This window comes from Manis pentadactyla, chromosome 12 (genome assembly GCF_030020395.1).
Source record: "Manis pentadactyla isolate mManPen7 chromosome 12, mManPen7.hap1, whole genome shotgun sequence".
Taxonomy (NCBI): domain Eukaryota; kingdom Metazoa; phylum Chordata; class Mammalia; order Pholidota; family Manidae; genus Manis; species Manis pentadactyla.
The window spans coordinates 41,905,072-41,930,716 of NC_080030.1; the positions used below are offsets into that span (position 1 = coordinate 41,905,072).

Here is a 25,645-nt window from a genome sequence, read left to right on the forward strand (position 1 = left end):
TTTTAGCCAAACTCCATTACCATGGGACTTCATCTCCCAAAACGTATGACAGTTACAAACACACCCTGCTATTAAGTTTGGAGAGTAAAAGGATGCATTTTGGTCCAGCTTCCTGCTCCTCTTCTACAAACCACCCTTAGCAGCATAACAAAGCAATTACCTGGAAAATTCAGACTTCAGCCTTGTTTGCTTAAATTGCCTAGGAAGTTGGCCTTGAACAGTACTGTTCATTGCTCTTGCCTTTGGAAACTTTGCTCCTGTGTGAAGAGACAAAGAGAGAGGGGACAAAGCCATACTCTGATTCATGTACACAATTAGCTAGAATCTAGAACCAGCAACAGCTGACAAAGAGTAAGAGTTAAACAAATTACAAAACCAGTCATCTGCTTAAAACATTACAAAAATTAACATCAACACATTCGAATATTGCTATATGGATTTTTTTCTTAAGTCATCCCCAAAAAGGACAGAGTACACATTGTTCTTTCAGTACTTTTAAGAAATCTCTGCTTCTGCAGAAAATGTATCTAGTCCATTATTTTAAATTGAACAATAATAGAAACAGATCTTTTCAGCTATTACATTATAAGTCTGTATCACAGAAAGTAGCCACTCATAGTGTTTGAAGATAAAAGTTAAAACTAGGTGTCTGGTTTTTAACAAACATGATCAGTAACTCGGGACAAAAAGAAAGGCTGGGTTAGCAGGTTATGAAGTCAATTTAAAGTGAAGAAGATCAATGCAGTCATGAAAGTTCAATTTAGAAAAGACGGTCAAAAATCACCAATGAAATGCTAAATAGATAGTGGCAAGTTTCTGTAAGCAACCTAGCATTTTATCAGAAGACCTCAGCAAATTATTGGATTTTGTAAGAAGCAGATAAAGTAGATAACAAGTTAGATGATCAAATACAATGGGATGGAAAGCTGATTGTATCAAGAAGGGATTCCAAACACATTTCAGAAATTGTTGATGATAGATGTCCATGGGTGTTCACTTTTTTGTTTTTAATCTAGGAATTGGAAAACGCCATTGGCAGCTGGACAGATGATTTGGCGCAGCTGACACTGCTGAAGGACAGTCTGTGTGCATACATCAGTGCCGATGATATCTCCATCCTGAACGAGCGCATAGAACTTCTGCAAAGACAGTGGGAAGAGCTGTGCCGCCAGGTAAGACAAACTCCAGACTTGCATTAGCACAGAAAAGGGCAAAACTCAGAGATGATGTGGAATGTCAAATGGCTTGACCCACATTTGGACCTATCCCATAACTTATCACTTGCACAGAGGAAGACTCTGTGGTTATTATAAGAATATTTCAGATTAAGACAGTTATATCTTAACATTTTATCTGAGATACATCCAAACTGGATCCCCCTCTCTCCCTCTCACTGGCTGGCATAACATTTTTAAAAGGACATCACTTTTGTTTATATGGTTTTACTAGGTAGATATTGGCAGTCTCTTACTTTAAACATGTGAGAAAACATTATTCTATTTTCATTTTTAGCTAATACTGTGGGGTGGACTTAGTGCAGGGAACTATTTTTGCTGTTGCTTTGCATGATTGTTTCCTAGTAACTCATGGGTGGGTGGCATTTTTACTCATACTTTATTCACCTTCTTTGTACATAATATCTTAAAAGAGATTCCACATTGGGTTTGATTTTGAAATGAAGGATTTTGATTTTGAAGTGGAAAGGCTATGAGAAGACATCCAAGCCAAAGAGGAATAACATAGATTAAACGCCCCACAAGTGAAGAATGGGCTCTAAGACCTCACCCTCCAGGAAGCCAGGAGAGTGTCTGTCATGTTCCTTCCTGTCCTGGATTGCCTTGTTTGGCACATAATAGACTGTGATGCATATTTGTTATATAAATCATTCATATTAATTACTGTGAATGTCACAAGCTATGGTAGACATTCCTATATCCAGTTTATAGTTGAGCTGAGACTAAAAATCCATCCAGAAGAACCTATAGAAGAAAACTTAGTAATGAACAGTTAAAATAATGCATAAAGATGTAAGCAACCTAGACATAGTGTGGACTGCAGAGACCAAAGCAAATGCTTGTTGGCTTGAATGAATCTTGAGCTGAGTGCTGAGATGGGGAGGAGAAGAGACAGGTTGGTGTGAAGGGAGCAAGCGGATGTGGGGACAGGTTGCAGCTTGAGTAAAGGCACAGGAGTGGAGGGGACAGAGAACATGGCTGGGGAGAGGCAGGTGTTGGGAGGACAAGGAAGGGACTTTTGAGAAGGGGCATTTCATGCCTCCCCAGTTTCAGGCCAGTGGTACTATCCTAGAGATCTCTTCTCTCCCGTCCTCCCCACTTTCTCTGACCTTACGGTTGCTTATCTGCATGCATTACGAAGCACTAAGCAGAGTTTTAAGAGGCTCAAAGCCTCTTGATTCATTTGACATCAATCAGAAATCTGTTGTTAGGTAAATTTTTCTCCATATGTTTAGATTAAAACCTAAATATTTCGTAGACCATGAGCCAGAGAAAAACTGGAGCACATTTGGTACATGTGTGAACAGTTTCCTATGAAAATATACTTTTAAAAGGGAAGAATGTAAGAGATGATTTTCACAAACCTCCCAATGATGTGAGTTCAAAATTAATTTGGTTACTTTTCACAGAGCTTCATATTCTCCGTGAACCCAATGAGAAACTTATATGGCGTATGGTATGTTAATCACAATACTTTATCCTTTTCTGAGTTCTTCAATCCAAATCAATACATTACTATCCAATAAATTATCATAAAATTTTTTAAAGATTTTATCATGGCATATCATATAAATGAAAGATATTTTGGTGGGTACAAATAATGGAAAATGATCACAGCCAAGTTCAGTTACTTTCGTTACCATTATTCATGTTGTTTTTCTTTAATTGAGAAGTCTAGCAATACTTGCTGACTCAGTTCTTGTGAGCATGTTATGTGAAGTGAGTTAGACCAGATCCATTTCCCTGGCTAACTGGAGTCTGTAAAGTTTCACAGGGATAGCACTTCAGATATTGGCTCCCATTTCCTTTCCCAACCTGTGATGAACTGCCTGCCCCAGGACCTTGCTCAAGCCATTCTTCCTGCCTAGACTGAATGTTCCTTCCCTTCTGGTTTTCTAACCCGCCTTCTTCCAAATTCCACAACCCCTGTGTGGCCATGGTCTGAGGTGCTCTGACCTCAGTGTCTTTCCATTCATCTGAACTCCCAATTCCTTTGTAGCCTGTGTCATGTGACAGTGCATTGTTACTTTCTTCTTTTTATTTAATGTTTGCGACTTAATTCCAAGACCAGGAGGTCCTTGAGGGTAGAGACCATTTCTTTTTTTATCTCCAGGGCCTGGAACAGCTAAGTGTTCATATGTACTGTTAATAACTCAGACAAAACTTTAGGACATTTGTTTTATGTCTTTACATTTATGGTCCCTAAGTGTAAAATAATGACAAGGTTTCCGAATATTTTGGAAGAAGGTTATGATTATGCCATATTTTTTGATTTAGGAAAATTGGTAGTGTGTTAAAATACCATGAGGTATAAAAGGTACAAGCACAGAGAATAAGTTCTGGGGGTCTAATGTACAGCATGGTGACTCTAGTGAACAAGACTGTATTGTATACTTGAAAGTGCTAAGAGAGTAGATCTTAAAAGTTCTCACAACCAAAAAAAGTAAGGTAATTATGTGAGGTGATGGATGTGGTAACTAATCCTGTAGTAATCATTTCACAATATATATGTGTATCAAATCATCATGTGGTACACCTTAAATATTGTGTATATATCAATTGTATCTCAATATAGCTGGAAAAAAAGGAAATAAAAAGGTTGTATGTTGTAAAATTGCTTGCCAGATGGATATATATAGGCAACAGTCTGGAAATACATTTCAAAAGCCTCTGTTGATCATATGCTATGCCGTGAAGAGATTAATACATTGCACCTGTGAGTGGACTAAGACTCAAGTAAAAAAAGAGGAAACAGATTGAATGCATATAATGTTTCTAGAAACTTTCTGTATTGAGTATCTTAAGGTCTGACACTAAAGCACGCTTATCTCACGTTACTTCAACCTAAAAAGTTATTTAAACCAGTGACAGTTTAGTGATGGGTTATTCATACTGAAGGTGCCAGGCTATATATAACTATATAATATAGATTAGTTGCTAGTTTTTGAGTTAGTGTTTCCGGAGAGCTTCTATCAAGTATGAAACCACAATAGGAAATGAGCTTGTGCCTGTGTCTCATTTTAAAAGTTAAAAACTTGAGTTAGACACGGCGCCTCATCACTCTGTTGAAGATCAAGTACCTGTTCATATTCCAGTCGAAGCAGCTGATGAGAAGGCGGGATTAATCGGGACTGCAGTTGAGAATGAGGAAGACAAGCCGTAAGTCATGTTTCAGAGTAGAGTTAATGTACCCAAGTGTTTGTTTCTAAATAGTCTCCTCTAGTGGCCTGTTGTGCCTGCGTCAACCATTGCTTATATTTGCTTTTTTCTTGTTTTGGTTTGTAGGTCTGTGTACAATTCTAGTGGAGATAAAAATATATGATCATTGTAATTGCTCAGTGTTTTTCAAATGGCCATGGTAAAATATGTGAGGTAGGAAAGGATGTGTTTCCTGTTTGGCTGCCTCACGCTCTAGAGGTTTCAGCTGATACTTACCAGCTCTTGGCAATGTAGTGTGTTGATACCTCAAGCAAATGTAAATATGTGCTAACTTGATAAATACCTTGAGAGTTTTGACTGAATCCAAAGACCGAGAGAGTAATATTCACTTATCACACAGCCCAAATATGAGTCTTATGAACCAAAAGGAAAATGCTGCCTCTGTTATTAATTTAAGACTTTTGGAAAGCTTTTGGTGCCTGTTTGCAACCAATGCTTGCAGTTGATCTGTTTCTTCTTTCAGCTATTGCTCTACAGTAAGCAAATGAAAGCAATGCTTCCATGGTGTGCAATAAAACACTAGAGATATATATTCAAGCTGCAGACTGGAGGTACTGAATACATGACTGTGAGAGGAAAAAACAGTAGAAACTCAAATGATGCCTTGTAGTCATGCAGGCATGTCTGGGAGTCATAGTGTATCTACGGCCAGCTTTTGTTAACCTTCAGTATGCTTAAGTGATGTTCTTACTTATATTCTATCATGAGCCTACTGTATTCCAGTCCATAGGACAATGCTTGGCACATAGACACTTGCTTTCTGCAAACCATAAACATCTAATTAATTTGGAGCAAATGACAGATTAATTTACAAATGAGCAAGTAAGGCTTAGAGAAGATGAGTAACCTCACCCTGGTCACATCATTAGTAAGTGGCAGGGACTATTTTTGAATCTCAGTTGCCTCTGGATATTTGATCATAATGTTGTAATGTGTATCAAATGCTCAAGCTTTGCTGGTCCGATCTTATACTGATTATAAATGAATGCCTCAGCTTTGTCTAACCTCTCACCTTGTCTCTGACATGGGAATAATAATACCTACCTCTCTGACATGGGGATAGAAATACTTTTCTATTAGGTGGTGACCTTCCAAGAAGATGTTGAGATAAGCTCTAGAATTCATTCTAGCTCATGGCCAAGATTTGGAGAAGAGGAAGAGAAGGGCTACACATAATAAGACCTCTTAATCTTAAGTATAAAGGGCAGGGGTTTTTACTCTTTTTTGGAAAACAGTTGCTTTGGGAGGTCCTAATTATGAAACTATAGTTTTAACTTGGACATCAATTAAACCAGAATTTTAACCACCAGCCACACTCCTGACTCTAATGCTCTGTGAATGAAAAAGAAAAAATCATATCCACCAGGTAATCAAGATGTTAGCATTCCTGCAGGAGATCAGAATACACTGCTGTCAGAGTTTGAGAGGAAGGGGGTGCCAGGAGGATCATGGTCTCACCTTCAGCACCATCTTGATATAGCTTAATGCAGGTGAAAATTTTTTCCAGAACTTTTGACCTGTGTTTTCCCAGCCTTTTCCAGTCCTGTCGGCATCCATCCTAAGTAAATTCACTGCCTTTCAGCTGGTCTGTATTTTTCTGCTTCAAACAAAATGCAATGGTAAACTGAATTATACTAAAGGAGAAGTAATGGATTCATCAGTGTCACCAGGGAGAATTTTATTTGTAAAGATCATTAAGTAACTCAGAAGAACAGATTTCTATTGGTGGCATCTCAAAAACTATGGTAGGTCATAGGGCTCACTGTCTAGGCATCTCACTGTGCCTGTGGCTGGACCTGGCTTAGATATCCTGGGCTCATGAATCTACTCCCACCTGTTTTCTTAGATGTAGAATCAGGGACATTTGGAGTTGTGAACAAAGGCCTTGAATTTTATTTCACTAATTATTAGCAAAGCCAACTCTAGGCAGAATTGCTAACTGGAAAGTGTGTATAGCAACTTAGAAGTAGTTTCACTTTCATTTTAAAAAGGAAACTGGTTTGAAGTGCATCAAAAAGTAAAATGGATTAATGGATAAAGGACTACATATGTATTAAAGCAAATGTAGCAAAATATTAACAATTTTAAGAGTCAAGGGAGTGTACCATGGGTGCTTACCATGCAATGTTTTCAACTTCTCTGTATGTTTCATGTTTTTCATAATAAAATGTTGGCAGAAAAAATGAAAATTGAGAGGTAGGTGTTTCATGTGATGCAGTGAATGGTGGGAGGTCCAGCACTGTCGACATGACATGACTATGTAGAACATCTCTAAAAAAGGATCATATTCTTGCCACTCAAATCACATTATATTTTACTAACATGCAGTTTCGTTCAATTAAATAGAGTATTATGAAGCCAGAAAACTTTACAATTCTAGAAAGAATCACTATAGACCTAGAGATATGAAAACAGGCCTGTTGATCTATAATGTGTAAAGAACTATTACAACTCAGTGAAAACACAACCCAATGAAAAAATGGGCAAAGGATTTGACAAGATAGTTCTCCAAAGAACATATGCAAATGGCCAAGAAACATGAAAAGATTCTCAACATCACTAGCCATCAGGGAAATGTAAATCAAAACCACAATGAGATACCACTTCACACCCACTAGGATAACAATAATCAAGAAGACAGATAATGACAAGTGTTGGTGAGGATGTGGAGAAATTAAGACCCTATTGCTGATGGGAAAGTAAAATGGTACAGCTACTTTGAAAAACAATCTATAGTTATCATGTAACCCAGCAATTCTACTCCTAGATAGAAAGAAACTAAAACCCCAAAGAAACCCTAAAAGAAACTAAACATGTTCACACAAACACTTGTACATGAATGTTCATAGCAGCATTATTCATTACAGCCAATAAGTGGAAACAACCCAAATGCCCATCACTGGGTGAATTTATTAAGTAAAATGTGATCCATCCATACAGAGGACTATATTTGGCAATTGAAAACAATAAAGTAATGACACATGATATATGATGAACCTTAAAAACACTATGCTAAGTGAAAGAAACCAGTCACAAAAGACTGTATATTGTACGATTCCATTTATATGAAATATCCAGAACAGGTAAATCCATAGAGATAGAAAGCAGATTAGGGAGGTGGGATGGGGGAAAGGGAGGGACTGCTGATGGGTACAGGGCTTGGGGTGGGTGGTGATGAAAATATTATAAAATTAGTTATGGTGATGGTTGTAAAACTGTCAATATATTAGAAAACCCAACTGAATTGTACACTTTAAGCAGATAAATTGTATGGCACTTGGATTATCTCTCAATAAAGCTGCTGTGCAAGAAAAGAAAAATAAGTAAAGAGGAAAGAAGGCAGGAAAATGAAAGAACTTGCCCAAAGTAATGTGATCAGTACACAGCTGAGCCTCAGGGATGCATCTTCCACTTCAGACCTCTTTTCACTGGGTCCCTCTACTGCACTCTCCCCAGAGACCTGAGACTCTCAATTACGTCTTCCTTCTTTATTTTCTTTTCCCTTTCCTTCCCTATTTTTCTTTCTTACATTTTTTTCTTCCTTCCTTTTCTTCTTCCCTTCTTTCCTCCCTTCATTTCCTATTCCTTTCTATGTCCACTTCTTCCACCTCTTTTAGCGAAAGTATGTTTGATGATCCTGAATCATATCCACACAGAACCACTGCAGGGTGAAGCTGGATTGTTCATAACCTTTAATAAACAAATGTGCATGTGGCTCTTCAGGAGGAAAGGACAGGGTTCAGTGTCTGCGACTTGCATTTAATAGCAGATCCCTGGAACACGTTGGTAGAGAGTGCTCCTGGGACTGTTCTTCAGAAAACAAGCGCCTAAAGAGACGCACAGGTGTTGCCCATTTGAGTTCACCTCACAGGGTTTGCTGGCTCTTTTCCTCATGGTGTGAGTTCCACTCTGATGATCCTTTTACATTTCTCTCATTTTAAACTTCTCAGCTCTCCTTGAGACGGCAGCAAGTAAGTGAGAGATTGAATGAATGGGCCGTCTTCAGTGAGAAGAACAAGGAGCTTTGCGAATGGCTGACTCAAATGGAAAGCAAAGTTTCTCAGAATGGGGACATTCTCATTGAAGAAATGATAGAGAAGCTCAAGAAGGTACAGGATGCATGGCTGCTTATGTTTTTACTTTTCATAATGCTCAGGCATACTTTTAACAAGTGCAGAAGATGGTCTCACTCATGATTATATTGCCTTCCTGTCAAAGGAGTGCTGTATTTTAAATGTTTCACCTTTTAATATTAAATAAACTTACATGGAAAGGCCTCCTTTACATACAAACCATATAGAATACTTTTAGTTTGTAATGAAATAGATTATCTGATGATAGGTAATATTCAATATTTGGGGTTTCAGCTGCCTGTTCAGTAGGAATTGTTTATGTCTATTAATTTTCTTTTGTGTGTTCTATTGTTTCTGTTTTTAAGAAGGTAACATGACCAGAGAGGAGATGAAAGAAAAAAATTCTTGGGATCAATGAAACTGACATTTTTCTCTATAAAACATGATTCATTGACAGTTACAGGAATGAGGACTCTCCTGAGAATTTTAGCTTCTTGTTGTTTTCAAGTTGTGTATGATAATTAAATTATTTTATATATTCGTATGGATCCAGAATGTTTTTCATGTCTATATAGGGATAATCAAGTTTATTAGCATTTAAGTGTTTTTGATTATATCAGTGGTGTTTCCACATTGTTTTCAAACAATTATTCATTTTTAGTTTGGTTTATGTTCCTTGATAGCACATTTTACCATCTGATATATACATATCACCATCTGATGCATTTTTCCTTATTTTTCATTATCTGTCTACAGTGGAAGCCCCACTGAACTATAAGCATCACTGGAACAGGGTCTTTTTTTGTTTGTTCATTGCTGTATCTCCTGCACCCAGAGCAATGCCTGACTTCTCATAAGTACTTAGTCGTTATTCATTTAATAAATGAATTATAGGTTCATTCATTCTGAGAAGAAAGGTAAATTGTTATTAGGAAAAATTATTTCTATCTATGCATACACATAGAAAAAACTCCAAACCCAGCATATAATGCTAATAATATTATAGGTTTCAACTTAAAATGTCAAATTCTAATGGTAAGCATTTGTATATTTGATGTCATAAACCTCTATGATACAGGCTGAGACAATACAGATTTTATTTCAACATCTGCTAACAGCTGTGTACTTTGCTAGTTTCTGAGTATCAGAGAATGCTCTAGGAGGCATGATTAATGTACTATAGGTTATCAGGAGGTTTGCTGTAGAATAAATTTTTAGTTAAGTGTACGTATGTCCTCATTGATCTTCATGAAATTTAAGATACATATTTTAGGGGTGTGGAAAACAACTATCCCTTGATCACAATACAGTTATAGTTAAAATTTAGAAAAACATATTTTCACACAATTTTGTTACTCTATTTGGTACAAAAAGAATAACTTTAAAATATTAAGAATACTATTTTATATGTAAAATAAGTTATAGGATTTAAAAAAGAAATCTTTGTGAGCTTGCCTCCTGTGGTGCCTCTTTTGTAAAGGGAAATAATACTGAAACTTGGTTATTTTCACAACATAGAGAAAAGCAATTACTAAACAGACCATCTAACCAAGACATTGGTATCTGCTGGCATTAACACTCAAAACCATTTTGATTTAAAAACCAACCAAGAGGATTATTTTACTGTAAACACTGTTTTAGACTTAGAGTAATTCCTATAATGAAAGCTTTTCTCAGTGGAATCACCTCAGATTTGTGGCAAAATACTATAGCAATTAACAAGTTATATAATAACTATAATGAGTTATTATGACTTAATAATTATTGGTCTTTGAATACCACTGTGTTGGAGATAAAAAGGCAAGTAGATGGGGTGCTGGGCCTGAGAAGAGCATTCAGCACTGAGATAGATCCACATTTCATTGGCTCCTCCCACTTCTTTGGAGCCCTTATTTCTTAGGTAACTGACTTGAGAGGGTAGCACTGTTACCATTTAACTTTAAAGGAGAGAAGGTTAATATATCCATGCTCCTTTAACACCTGTCTTTGTATATTATTTTGCTGAGAAATATTTGCTGTATCAAATAGCTGAACCCCAAAATGGAAGACTTGATTCTAAAAATTGGGTCCTGTCACTATGGCCCAAGAGTAAGAGGATTTGGGGGCTGGGAGGTAAGATATCCATTCATCATCACTTAAATCATACCACTGAATGGTCCCTCCCTTGGAAACAGACCATATGGAGCCTGGCTCTCCTCATTCCAAACTGTCCACTCTAGAGAAGGTAGTGCAAGAAACTGGGTAAATGAGAGTTTAAGACCCATTGATCCTCTAAGACTAATGGCTGTTGTTTTTTGTTGTTGTTGTTGTTGTTATCATTAATCTACAATTACATGAAGAACATTATGTTTACTAGGGTCCCCCCTTCACTAAGTCCCCCCCACAAACCCCATTACAGTCACTGTCCATCAGCGTAGTAAGATGCTATAGAATCACTACTTGTCTTCTCTGTGTTGCACAGCCCTCCCCGTGCCCCCCCCCCATTTGATACATGCTAATTGTAATACCTCCTTTCTTTTACCCTGCCCTTATCCCTCCCTTCCCTCCCATCCTCCCCAGTCCCTTTCCCTTTGGTAACTGTTAGTCCCTTCTTGGGTTCTGTGATTTTGCTGCTGTTCTGTTCCTTCAGTTTTTCTTTGTTCTTATACTCCACATATGAGTGAAATCATTTGGTATTTGTCTTTCTCCGCCTGTCTTATTTCACTGAGCATAATACCCTCTAGCTCCATCCATGTTTTTGCAAATGGTAGGATTTTTTTTCTTCTTATGGCTGAATAATATTCCATTGTGTGTATATACCACATCTTCTTTATCTGCTGTTGAACACCTAAGTTGCTTCCATCTCTTGGCTATTGTAAATAGTGCAGCAATAAACATAGGGGTGCATCTGTCTTTTTCAAACTGGGCTGCTGCATTCTTAGGGTAAATTCCTAGAAGTGGAATTCCTGGGTCAAACGGTAAGTCTATTTTGAGCTTTTTGAGGAACCTCCATACTGCTTTCCACAATGGTTGAACTAATTAACATTCCCACCAGCAGTGTAGGAGGGTTCCTCTTTTCCACAACCTTGCCAACATTTGTTGTTGTTTGTCTTTTGGATGGTGGCGATCCTTACTGGTGTGAGGTGATATCTCATTGTGGTTTTAATTTGCATTTCTCTTATGACTAGCGATGTGGAGCATCTTTTCATGTGTCTGTTGGCCATCTGAATTTCTTCTTTGGAGAACTGTCTGTTCAGCTCCTCTGCCCATTTTTTAATTGGATTATTTGCTTTTTGTTTGTTGAGGTGCATGAGCTCTTTATATATTTTGGATGTCAAGCCTTTATCAGATCTGTCATTTATGAATATATTCTCCTATACTGTAGGGTACCTTTTTGTTCTATTGATGGTGTCCTTTGCTGTACAGAAGCTTTTCAGCTTGATGTAGTCCCACTTGTTCATTTTTGCTTTTGTTTCTCTTGCCTGGAGAGATATGTTCATGAAGAAGTCGCTCATGTTTATGTCCAAGAGATTTTTGCCTATGTTTTTTTCTAAGAGTTTTATGGTTTCATGACTTACATTCAGGTCTTTGATCCATTTCATGGCTGTTGTTTTTAAGAGTTAATTTGCTATTGATTTGTGTGTTAAAAATATTGACTCTTTATAGAGGACTCTATATAGACACTTTAAAATCAAGGTATCTTTTTTTATTAAGATATTATTGATATACACTTTTATTACGGTTTCAAAAGAAAAACAATGCGGTTACTACATTCACCCTTATTATCATGTCCCCCTGTACACCCCATTGCCATCACTGTCCATTATTGTAGTAAGATGCCACAGAGTCCCTCCTTGTCTTCTCTGTGCTACACTGTCTTCCCCATGATCCCCCACACCATGTGAGCTAATCATAGTACCCCTCAATCCCCTTCTCCCTCCTACCCCACTCACCCTCCCCCACCCCTCCCCTTTTATAACCACTAGTCCCTTCTTGGAGTCTGTGAGTCTGCTGCTATTTTGTTCTGAAGGTATCTTTTTAAACCATTCTTCACAGATAACACAATTACATTATAATTACATATTAACATAAATACACACATTACACATTTACATATATACATATATATGTCACGTGCATGTGTGTCATTTCATACACACACACACACACATAAGCCTCTCGGCAACTATCAGTAGGAGGACTGGTTCTAAATACAACATCAGATTGATGATTATAGCAGTAATTTATAATTTCCCAGCAATAAGTTCCTTCAAGTTTTATCTTTCATATCTATGTGTATACTTTCACTGTTTTTTTTAAAATGCCCATTTTAAGTAAATACAAAGCATCCCCTATTGTCTCTAAGAACATCTATATAAAAATTCAACCCAACCTGTACATATATACTGAAAATAATAGACACCACTAATGCTTGTGCACTTGGACTGATATTCACACAGTGTTCCTTATGCCTGAACTCTTTCCAAGCAGTAGAAAAACGGTAATTACCATGTTTCTCATCAAGCCGGGCTGAATGCATTAAGAATATGCTTTCTGACCTCTGTAATTGCTATTTATTACTCAGGATTATCAAGAGGAAATTGCTGTTGCCCAAGAGAACAAAATACAGCTCCAGCAAATGGGAGAACGACTTGCTAGAGCCAGCCATGAAAGTAAAGCATCTGAGATTGAATACAAGCTCGGGAAGATCAATGACCGGTGGCAGCACCTCCTGGATCTCATGGCAGCCAGGTAAAAAGGGCCTTGTCAGTAGGACACATGTGCAGAATTTTAAAGCCTTCAATCTGTCTTTCATTTCAGCTAAAGAGAAGCCAATAAATCTCTCTGTGTTCTTTACCCCACCATTTTAGTTCTTGCCTTTCTCATAATATGTCACTTTCATTAACTTTAAAATTCTTATTTCGTAAATTTAGGTGTGTTTGCCTTTAGCTGAAAGAGGGAAATTCACATCCAAACAAAATCAGTTCCCAAGATCCATGTTAGCACTTCACAGGTTTTCAGCCTCCTATAAGGAAAGAAGTGGAAGTGCTGGCTAGTATCTGTGGTGGAGGGTGTTTTTGTTTGCCATAGCAAAAAAAAAAAAAAGACAATCACATTCCTACTCTATTTCTGGCTCACAAGAATAACTGTGGGAATAAGGTTGATTATTGCCACTGTGCTTAGTTATAAAAATAATCTGCTGCATTGTATAGTTGTGTGCTCAGCTTTAATGATGACTAAGTGCCTGCCTCATGCTGGAGGGGAGCCCTGCGTCTGGTTGCTGTTGCAGGCTGAGTAGAAGGGTTGAAAGTCAAAAAGGAAAAAAAATACAGAAGGGCCTTGGCTAGCAATATAAAAGTCTGATGTGATTGAATGAGACACTGTCATTTGATAAAAATAGGGAACGACTAGGTAGATGCTTTATTTTGGGTGAACTTGACTTCGTGTTGGAATGTAGGCTCTGTGAGGGCAGGCATCTTTGTCCATTCTATTTGCTGTGTATCATGAGTACAAAGAACATTGCCTGAACACAAATTGGGCTCCACAAATAGCTGAATGAATGAACAAATACATGAATATTTGAAGGGACATTCTTCACTAGGGCAGTTAGGAGTTGGAGCGTCAAAAATACTTCGGATCCACGGCCACTTTGGAGCTCTCCCACAATGTGCTTTTTTTCCTGGGTCCTTTTCCTTAGTTGGGCTGCATGAAGGTGGACATGAAATGGTGACTTTTGAATACTGTTCACTCACAAAAACTGCATATAAGCACAGCATGTCCTCATGTTGATTTTGAAAACAGTATTTTATTTTCCGTAAGGGGACTTATCAAAGAGGGTCTAATTTAAGAAGAAGGGGGATTGTAATTTATTTTCGTGATAATGGAACAGAAATGGAATAAATGTTTACCAATTTTCAAAATGTTTAACAGTAGCACTGTAATAGCTAACATTTACTGAGCCCTTAGTTTTTGCCAGTGACTGTGCTACAGGCTTCCTATGCATCTTCTCCTGTGTCGTTCACACCACCCTTTGAAGTGGGTGTTATTATCAGTATACCCATTTTCCAGATGCAGAGGCCGAGGCCCAGGCTTGCCTGTGCTCAGGCTGCCCCCGGCACTGTTTGACTCCACCCACACACCTTGGAACACTACACTCACCTTCCTGCCAAGCTCATGACCTCCTTGTCCCCGTGCAAGAGAATACATTTTAAAGGAAATTAGGTTCTCTCATTTATTTTGACAATCCAATTTCTCAATCTTTTGTTTGTAAAGTACTGACAGCAACTATGGAGGTTTGGGGGATACAAAGACAGAGGCCCCCCCTTTGAGTTCATGTGCATGTACAGACATGCAGAGAAATCAAGTAAAATGATGAGACTAAAGCTCTGATAGAGGTAATATAAAGAGCTGGAAACCTGAGCTAGCTTCAGTCTAAACTGCACCAAGTATTTGAGCATATACAGGTTTTAGAACAGTGATGCTATGTTTAGCTTCACTTCTCAGTCCCTGATAACCAAATCTTTTTTCAGAGGGAGAAATTGAAGCTCTTTGTGCTATAAATACTCTTCTTAGGGAAGCCGCCCACTTGGTAAACATCCCTGGATTATTTCAGTCAGATTATGACTCATATATTGGCTTGCATTGCCATATAATCCCATTAAGCTAGTTCATATTCTTTTCTAATTTTTAGTGGCCCAATGATGTGGAATATAGTGATGTCCTATGTAAAGGGTGTTTTAAATGAAATGTAATATAAATTAATGGTAAGTAGCTCCGTTAGCGTATACTTAGCTGTTAGCCACCATTACATCAAATAAATTAGGTGTTTTCTCCTCAAAGCCATGTTTGTTTATAAGTTTTCTGTCTGGGTCAAGTTTTCAAGAAAATCAAGAATTTTCTAGATGCTACTTATTTTTCCAAAGACACATTAGTAAATTTGAATCGATTAAATATTTATATGGCACACATGCTTCACATAGTAGTCACTGAAATGCTTCTGTTTCAACTTTTGTAGAGTCTGATCATACACAGATGTAATTCCTGCAGGAGATTTTTATGTATGTGTTGCCCATTTCTAATTGCTTCCTTCCGAAGTAGACCAGCGACATGTTGACCATTAATTTGTCCTGGAGTTTAATGCCACACTGAATATAGTCTCCTTGAAGCCTGTCCTAAATGACACTCGGTCATCACATTTGCTTTCCATTCCCTTATTTATCAGAGCTTTGCTAGTGCACGGCATGAATGACCATCTCCCACACTCATCTCCAACTATCACCTGCCAGCTACAATATTAAGCTTCTGTGATTCAGTCTCATTCACCACTCTTCCCTCTTCCAACTTTTTTTTCACACTGATTCATTAAAGCAGAACATAACTTTTTTAATTTTCTGTGCCATTATGGTATTCTTGTGGGCATGGACAGGTTATCTTTGAAGAAGATCATATTTTTAAGGGACAGCTTCCCAGCTAAGAGAAACAGGAAAAAGAAAGAAAAAAGATTAACTGATAATAAACCTATTACTTACAAACAGAATGCATAACTTTGAGTCAACTCCTATCACTAGTGGATGAACTTAGACCATCATGAGTACAAAACAAATGGGTTTTGCACTGAATTTTTAAACTGTCACCAAGCATTGTTAGCTTTTTAGGGTAAAAAAATTTGCTGTTATTTGTAGGGAAAATGGGTAAGATTCTGGTAGCCTTTGCATACTGTCTAGACCCGCCCATTCCAATATAGCAGTCCTAGCTACAAGTGGCTATTTAACTGAAATGCAATGCCATTAAATTACAGTTTAATTTTAATTACAGTCAGTTGCACTAGCTTCATTTATAGTGCTCAATAACTACATGAGGGTAATGGCCACCTTACTGGATACTGCAGATACAGAACATTTCCATTATCCCAGAAATTTCTATTGCTTAATGCTGGCCAAGACAATTAAAAGCAATTTCTGAGCTCTTGGCTTTATTAAGAGTCAACATAAGAAACAGTCATTGGTGCACTTGTAATTTCTGTAAAACTCTTCAAGGGTTCTGGCTCTCATTTTCCCACATAGCATTTTCTAGATCTCAGAACTAACAGGAAGTGTGTCTTCTAGTATTAGTTGTTCAGTGCTTATAAAAGACAATACATTATTGAACATTTCCCATCTTGGTTTCAAGGAAGGTCAGACCCAAGCTGTTTATTATAAAGACCTTTTTAAAAAAATTACTTTCAAATATAAGCATATGCTTCCCTCTGTCAAACCTAAAAGGCCCCATCACCAAAACAAAAGCACATTTTAGTTATTTGGCTTTTTTTTTCAATAACAGCTTTGTTGAGATAGATTCACATGCCGTACAACTTGCCTAGCAAAAATGTACAATTCAGTGAATTTTTGTATGTTTACAGAGCTGTGTGTGTGTGCATCACCACAATCAATTTCAAAACATTTTCATCAACCCCAAATAAAAGTCTTATTCATTTCCCCCCCTTCCACCCTCCCTCCTTCCCCTGGCCCCAGACCACCACAAATCCACTTTCTGCCTATTCTGAACTGTTCATATACATGGAATCATACAATTGATGGTCCTTTGTGACTGGCTGCTTTTAATCTGTATATTTATTATAATTCCCTAAAACATTGTATAGATGTAGAGTAAAAACAAATATGATGTTTTAAAAATTATCAAATGACTCCCGTATATGAAATACTGTGCATGTTGCTACAGGACAGAGGTTGGCAAACTTTCTGCACAGAAACCACACTGTAAATATTTTACACTTCCTGGGCCAATGGCCTCCGACAAAACCCCTTTGCCATTTTATCACAAAAACAGCCAAAAATAGAAAAGCCCAGCTGAGTTCCAATAACATTTTGTTACCAAAGCAGGTGGCCAACTGTAGGTGCTGACACCGAAGCTAGGGATATAAAGATGAAAAAGAAGATGTTCCCTAACCAGAGAGAGTGATAAAACGGGTATACACCTGACTTCTCACCTCAGGGCCTTTCTGTATGGCGTCTTGCTACTCCCCATCCTGCCCCCATCTGGCCCGTGATTGCCCTTCCTGTTCTTGCCTTTCTCCACATGAGGTCAGAGTCTGCCTACCTGCTCAGCTGGTAGTACTCTATACTCCTTGATAGCCTTTCCCTCCGCTACAGTAAACGTCTTGTGGGATGAGATGCCTGAAGTTTCTTTCTCTACTGAAATCCAAGTGTATCTAACTTGGTCACTGTGGTAATCCTGTGACCTAACGCCATTCTTTGCACATAACAGTCCCTCCCGTTTCTCCAGTCTAAGACATAGGATGACAGTACCGTACATACAGATGAGAACAAAGCAGAGCCTTAGCTTACAGCTTCAACTGCCTGCATTTTAATGTGTTTCTACTGCACATGCACTGTGACATCAGACAAGTTACTTATCTTCTCAGTACCTCCACTACTGCCTATGTCAAAGGTTCCAGAAGGATTAAATGAGGTAGTACCTGCAAACCCCTCGGCACACTGACTTTCTCAGTAAAAGTCAGCTCCCATCCCAGAGGGAGCCTAGAGGCTGTGTAGGCAAACCACATATGCAGTGCAGGGAAGACTTTGTGAGGTTGTAGCAGCTGTGCTCAGAAGATGTTTCAGCCTCACAGGAGTTCTACCCACATTAGAGGAAAAAGAAACTCGATTCTTGGAATTTATGACTGGTATGATCTCCTGGTAGTCAATTCCAAAATGCTTGGCCGGGATCAAGAATATGTTGGTGCAGCAAGCATCAAGACAGCACAGAACCAATCAAGAGTCCATCCTGTTTGGGCTGTGTGACCTAGGGCTTATTGCAAAACTCTCTGAGCCCCAGATGCCTCATTTAAAAAAGGTTTATTAGAATACCTGCCACAGCTCTATTGAGACAACATAGGGGCAAGAACTGTGAATACTATAAAATGCTATATGCCAATTTTGTACTTTTTTTATGGCTACAAACTATTATTAATATACCATGATTTATCCAGTCTTTTCCCAACTAATGGACATTGATATTATCGCCATTTTTTGATGTTACAATAATTGTCTTTAAAGCCATGCCTTGCCTTATATTTAGCTCATTGGAATAAATATATTATGCTAATGATACTGAGCATGGAAAACAAAATTTTAACCCATGAGAAAAACCAAATAAAATAGAAAGTAATTAAACTAAGGAAATAATGGCAATAAGTTTTTTTTTAATCTCAGGTTTTTAAAAAGGTTGGTCATAATCAAGAAAAAATAAATGCTCCTACTGTTATGAAATCATGACCAATATATTACCTTACCAAAAGTGTATATGTTTACATTCCTGATTGATAAAAATAATATATTAGAAGAGTGATTGGTTTATAAGGAATACACAACAGAATATCTTTCACAGGATTTGAAAATTAATTTTATTTATAACTAAGTTTTCTGGAGTATATTTCTCATGTAAAATACAGGTTTGTTTCTTCTATAATGAATATGTGTTTCTGTTTTAAAAGCCATCAACTCACACAACCAGAATCAAATGCCTTTTTAGTTGCAATTCATCACAGAGACCTTATAAAAAGAACTTAACAAATGTTCCTTATTTATTTATTTATTCATTCATTCATTCATTCGTAATTTATTTGTATGAATACCTTAATCCAAAAAGGATTTAAAGCAGCCAGCATTCATCACATTTTATTAAATTACCAGTAGTTAATAATTTGGGAGCTTATTTTCTTTAAAAGCTTAAATTATGATATAATATAATCAGACCCACTGCAGAAAATGTGGAAACTCATGAAATTCTCAAAAGAAAAATTTTTTTTGAAATTCCAGCAAGGAAATGAACAGATACTTTTGTTTATTATCTTAAAATGAGCATGGGATTTTTGTCCCTTTACATCATTATTTTTAAAAGGATAAATAAAGGTTTTGAATATATAAGGTGAGAATGATATTTCTTCATTACTTTTCCTGTTCAAATTCTTCAGAGGCAAAGGCCAAGTACTTCTCCCACAGAATATTCTTTGCATCCCACCTTCCCAAATAACTGCAGAAACTCCTACTTACACCACTTGTTGGCATATCGAACTGAAGGAAGAAAGTAGCTCCTATTTGCTAATGCAGCTTGCTGTATTTGTGGAGGTTTCGTTTGTTTGCATTTGGGTGACTTATCTTTTCAAATATCCTTTCCAACTTAGCAACCAGCCTGCAAGAAAAGTTGACTGTCCTTCCAGAATGGCAGATTGTCACAGCCCACCTTGTCTTTGATACCCTTGTGTCTTTGGACCTGGTGCCTCCCCCTCCTTGCAGATTACACTGAGTCTGTTCGCCTTCTTACACTCGTGGCCTACATTCCAGGAGATCAAGCCAGGCACATGTTAATGAATGTAGGTTTTATTTAGAAACATGACCACTTGTCACCGCTCAGTGTCATATTATCAGGCAGAGACTTACCAACATTTGTCTCGAGTGAGCATTTTCATACTTCCATACACAGAAGAGGGGAAACTTTCATCCCCACACAGGATTTAGCCTTTTGCTTTGCAGACCTGACTTTTGCAAGTGGGAGCTTCATGGTGGTGGCAGAGGATCTGTGTGCCGTGAGGATGGCGGAGGACGGCTGTGTGGATGCAGATCTCCCAGACTGTAACTGCGATGTCACAAGGCAGGCATCTCCTTGAGTTTCTTCCGTTGTGCATAGCTTTCAAGTTACACGGGGTTTATGGGATAAATGCTGGAGCTATCCGTAATTGCTTTTGCCAGGGTTAAGTGGAGATGATTGGTGTTAAAAGGTCGTTAGCCATGGACTGCTAAGAATTATTTGGTTTGTTTTCTTGTACTGGGCTTGCAGAGCATGACAAAGAGGTTAAATGGACTCTGTTAAGAGTTGGTATTCCAGTTGTCTCTGGACTGTATGTGTCATACAAGGGGTATGGCTACAGTAGGGAGCCTAAGACACAGTACAGACATTCAGAAAACAGATTCCAGTAAAAAGATCCTGTTAGTCCACCCACTGCTATTTAAAGGATGGGCTGCTGATGAAACTGAAATTTTGCCTTAACCAGTTCATAGTTTTGTAGCTGAAAGCTTTCCCTTTATTAAGTAAAAATATACTCATATTTCAGAGTCCTGGCAGGTTTTGTGTGTGAGAGAAAGTTGTTTCTGTTTAGGTTTGTCAGTAAGTTTTGGTCACTAACTATTATAAAGGTTGTAAAGCCTATGTGCAAAATGTAGAAATTTGTGTCTAATGCAGTAATTAGTGCATTATGCCAATGTTTATTTCATGATTTTTTTTTCACTTAGAATAACATATCAGGAATTTGGGTTAAAATATTTTTTCTTGTACCATAACATCCCCCAAACAAATTCCTACTGATGAATAGGATTTATTAATGGTACTTTTGTTCTATTATATTTAGAATGTGATTTTTTTTTTTTGGCTTATGGATCTACTAAATGAGTTTGAAGGAAAGTAGCAAGAGATAGATACAGATATAGATGTGTGTATGTAGATATTCATACGACAGTGTTAAGTAGCTGGACAACTGGGTTTGACAGTAGAGTCCTTCTCAGGAAAGGTCATGTGCCCATGATACCCATAAGCTGTGAAAGGGACAATAAGCTGCAGGACTTACAGGTTTTTTTATCAGGTTTGCTAAACTTACCCAGACTTGTAATGTCTGTCAACATCCATTTTGAATTATAACCCTGGCTGGTCCCCAAAGGAATGTTGCTCAAACTTCTTATGATGATAGGTAAATAAAAATGTCATGACACTTTACCCAAGGATTTCCTGTAAAGAAGTAATGGAAAAAATTGGGGACATTTCTCTTAAAAAAGAATGGCCCTTGTCCTGCAAATGTTAAGTTTCATGACTCAAGGAAGATATATGGGAGCTTTTCTACCCACTTCCCCTCAGCTCACCTCTGCTTTCTCCTCAACACACACACATTGTATTTTGCCACTTGTCAAATATACTTTTTAAAAAATGAGAAAGGAAAATCACTTAAATGTTCACCCACATTGACTTTACTTAAATTTGCACAGTCACTTAAGAGAGGAACTTGTCCCTAATGGACTACATGAACAAGCATTTCCATGTCACGATGCCCTTGACATATTGCACACTAACTGCTCGTTCAACATTATACAAGATTACTAATCCTGTAAATTATTTGTCTAGTGTGGATAATGTCATTGAACAGTGTTTACTTGCATCCTTTTGTGCCTTGGCTCTTTTGATCATTTTCGTAAGTGATTTTTGAACCAAGAAAATGAATGAAATTTAGTCCTTGAAAACAGGCCTTTTGCAAAGGAAAATTGAAGTATCCATTTAATATCAACCAACTGAATTAGAAGTAAATTAAAACATGTTAACCAAGTAAAAATATTTTACTTAGAATACTAATTATTAATGTTTAGTAGACATTTAAATAGTGCCCAAGTTCATGCAAAGCACTGAGCTTATTATAGCAGGGGAAAGGGAAAACCACAAGTGGAAAGTCACAGGTCCAGCTTCCCAAGGAGCTTGCCATGGAGAGAGGAACTTCTGCATAAATAATACCTGGAAGTTAAAATAAGAGCAAGAAAGAAGCAAGCACTGAGTGAGGTATTCTTCCAGCCCCTACCTCCACTTTAAACCCTGATGGTGATATTATGAAGTTGCCAGAAAACCCCATTTTGTCTCCTACCAAATCTGAAGACAGGAAGCTGGTCAAGTGGGAGAGGTTCCCACGAGGACATTCTTACAGGGGTAAAACCAGGACAGATAATCTCAGTGCAATGAGCCATTCTTCAGTCCTCTTCCAGTGGGTTTATTGATTACAGACTGTGCTTTCAGGCTCAGCCACTCACACAGGAGGGCCAGGGCCACATTAAATTCCGAGTCTGTGCTGTGGTTGTTGGTAGAATGTACAGGTAGAAGAGCTCTATACACAATAGCCTTTCTGAAGCTATCGCTCACTGACTGACACTCAAGTGAGTTTTGTCTTATATATGAGAGAAGTGTTAGTGGATTGTATGTGAAAGTTCCTGGAATTATTGTCCGAGGCCAACACTTCGAAATGCCCTGGGGACAGGTACGATTTGTACTTATAAAGCTAATGAGAGAAGCCTTATCCTGAATGAAATTATGAGTCATGAGAAACATATTGCAGCACTTGTTTTCTGCTCCCTATCAGTAGGATCTATGGCAGAATACAAACATAATTTTTTAAATGCACTTTTTTTTCAGAATAATATAAGGTAATGCACCTAAGAGTGCCTCTACAAACTGAAAAGATTATTCAAACACAGGTATTACTCCTATGATGATGATGGTGATTAGTGAAATATAGGCATTATTAAGAACTGACCATGCTGAAAATATTTTTGAAAGCATTTGTATGACAAAGAGAAAAAGTGATTCTGTCATAACTTGATTTTCATTTGAGAGAGAAACACTGATTTGTAGAAACTGCAGAAGAAATGCTGATATCAATTTTAAGTAAATAAGCATAAATAAAAACGTGCAAAAGCCTTTGGTTATGAGACATTCTCTTCAGAGCGGAGGCTCTTGACCAGAGAATCCTATCAGCGTCATCTGGGAAGGGGCGACAAGGGTGTCAGAAGAGAGCCATTGGTACATGTGGTTTGAAAACACCCCCACAGTGACACTGCTGTCGTCCTAGTTTGAGAATCACTGCTGTACTCTCTGAAAGCAACAGAGCTCAGAAATACTTGATGACTCTGAGAGCACGTTGTCAGTCTTTGAGAACATTCTCTTGCAGATGTCTGCCTTGAGATATATCACATCCCTAGAGTTTTAAAAGTCATGTAGCACTTGACATTTTTTTTCAAGCAGATACCTCTTCAGCTGAGCCATGTTGACACCTCGAGATTGAGGTATTTTGCTTATCTGCCATTTATCTATATCATGAGCAGTGTCAATAAGATGGTCACATTTTCTGAACCAGAAAGCGGGACTCGTGGTCTAAAAGCAGAACTGAATTTTAAATAAGGGCTGTGCCAGAAATCATTGACCGTGTGCTTGTCATCCCCATAACCTTTCTTTTTAGAGCAGTCATCAGCCATGTAAGGTCCACACCAGGAACCCAGTAATTGATTGTGTTTTTTTTTGCTGCTATTTCTTGATAATAATGGAGCTGAGACACACTACCTGGATCCTTCCCGAACTTCTGTTCACAGCCTGCCCTCCCTGGGAGAACTCCTTGCAGAACGAATGTATCTGTCCCCACCCTTGTGCCCTGGCCCCGCCTCCTCTGCAGCCTTGCTCCATCACCTGTGTTCATCTGTAATTCACCTCCTTCTTTCCTTCTGCCTTTGGCCTCTTCCTCATGAGTTCCTATTCTTTGACTAACAACGTTCTAAAAGCTATTTGAAATATTAAAATGCATTAGAACAAAGAAACAAAGAAACTACTTTGTCCTTATAACCAGGTCATTCTACAGATTTCTTACTGTATGTACTCAACCTTCACTGCCAAGTTTCTTAAAATAATGGACAGCGCTCCCTTCCCATACATGTATTTTTCTTCACCCGAAGGCATTCTGTTTTCTGTTTCTATTCACTCCCTTCCAAGTGCGAGATCGCGGGTCCTCGCTTTAAGCCTCAACATTTGACAGAGTAGACCAGTGGTCCCCAAACTTTGGTGTGCATAAGACTTACCTGGAGTGCTTGTTAAAGATGCACTCCCCAGAGGTTCTGATTCAGTAGGACCGGGTTGGAATCTGCAAATCTGCATTTATATGAGGCAAACCAGGTCAATCTAATAATGGGACATTCAGATCACACTTTGACCAATGCTTCCTTCATTTTTAAGATTTTTTTATTGAGTATATTTGACATGTAATATTGTATAAACTTAAGGTACACTTGTTACTTTGATAGATTTACAGGTAATATTGCCATTATAGCAGTATTTATCACATTATATGATTACAATGCAGTATTACCTATATTCATATGCTGTACAATAGATCCATATTCATTAGGTGCATGAGGTTAGATGCATTAGATCTCTAGGGCTTATTTACTACCCATTGCAGGTTTGTACCCTTAGCAACATCAATCCTCCCCTCCCAGCACTTCCTTCTTGAAACTTTTCCTGCCTTTAGCTTTATGCTGCACTTCCCTTGTTCACCTACTTCCTTTCTGATTGTTTTTTTGTGTGTGTGATTCCTCTTTCTTTAACCAACCTTTTAAAATTTGTTCTTCTTAGTCCACCTCCTTTCAGGGTTAAACACATCCCATCATAGGTCTTCAGCTCTATGCCAGCAGCACCTAAAACCAATGCAGGGAACTCCATCTTCTCCTCCAGACCCACGAACCACATTCCCCACATGTCTACCTGACCGCTCAGACTCACCAGACTTAAGGCACCACTCCTCCCAAGAACCCGCTGCTCCTCCTGTGTGCTCTGAGCAGCAGCATCCATCTAGTCACCCGAGGAAAACATGTCAGTTCTAACTCCTGTGCCTCATGTCATGACAACTCATGAATCCAGCCATCCCATCCTCACCTTTATCCCATTTCACACGTGTGGGCCACTGATGCAGGCTGCTTAGACTATTCTATTTATATCCTGAGGGCTCCCACAACAGCCCCACTTCAAACTTACATTATCAAAATCAGGACTGATCTTATTCCTCTGCTAATAAATTTTGGTAAAGCTCCTATTTATCCTTAAAATGCCTTACAGACCCATTTTCTTGTCACTGCAGGGTCTTTATAAGCCTACACTGTCTACCCATCAGTCTCATCTCCTACCACATCCTCTCTCTCCTGCTCCTCTTCCCCATCCTCTCTGCCCCAGGCATTATGGCACTATTTGTCTTACAAACCTCTGCTTTTCTTCTCTATGTTTCCTAAGCCAGAAATGTTCTGTTTGGTTTGTATCCACCTCTCAATCTGCAGTTCAAATGTTTTTTCCTTCATTTCCTCTTTCAGCAAGTCTAAGGTCACTGTATTCCCATCACCTGGCACCACATCTAGCTAGCACAGTGAATGTTTGCAGCAGGAATAAAGAAAGGAACAAGTGGTGAATGAATGATTACCTCATGTGGTCAGACAGAACTGATCACTATTAATTAGCCAGACTTGGTCATTTCTTTAGTTCTTACCACACTGTGTTATAGTTCATTGTTTACTTGTTCAG

General features: G+C 38.2%; 1 protein-coding gene across 15 annotated transcripts in view; it reads left to right on the top strand.

Moving 5' to 3' along the window:
- The window catches only part of SYNE1 (spectrin repeat containing nuclear envelope protein 1), a 419,767-nt gene that overhangs the window by 349,592 nt on the left and 44,530 nt on the right, over window positions 1–25,645 (top strand). For 14 of the 15 annotated variants that reach the window (XM_057489084.1, XM_057489085.1, XM_057489094.1 and 11 more), the window contains 3 exons: window positions 1,017–1,172; window positions 8,405–8,563; window positions 13,092–13,258. In XM_057489084.1, the coding sequence (XP_057345067.1) occupies window positions 1,017–1,172; window positions 8,405–8,563; window positions 13,092–13,258 (482 nt within the window). Of the gene's footprint in view, window positions 1–1,016; window positions 1,173–8,404; window positions 8,564–13,091; window positions 13,259–19,951; window positions 20,156–25,645 lie in introns of those variants that run through there. The other variant, XM_057489096.1, reaches the window with a different exon arrangement.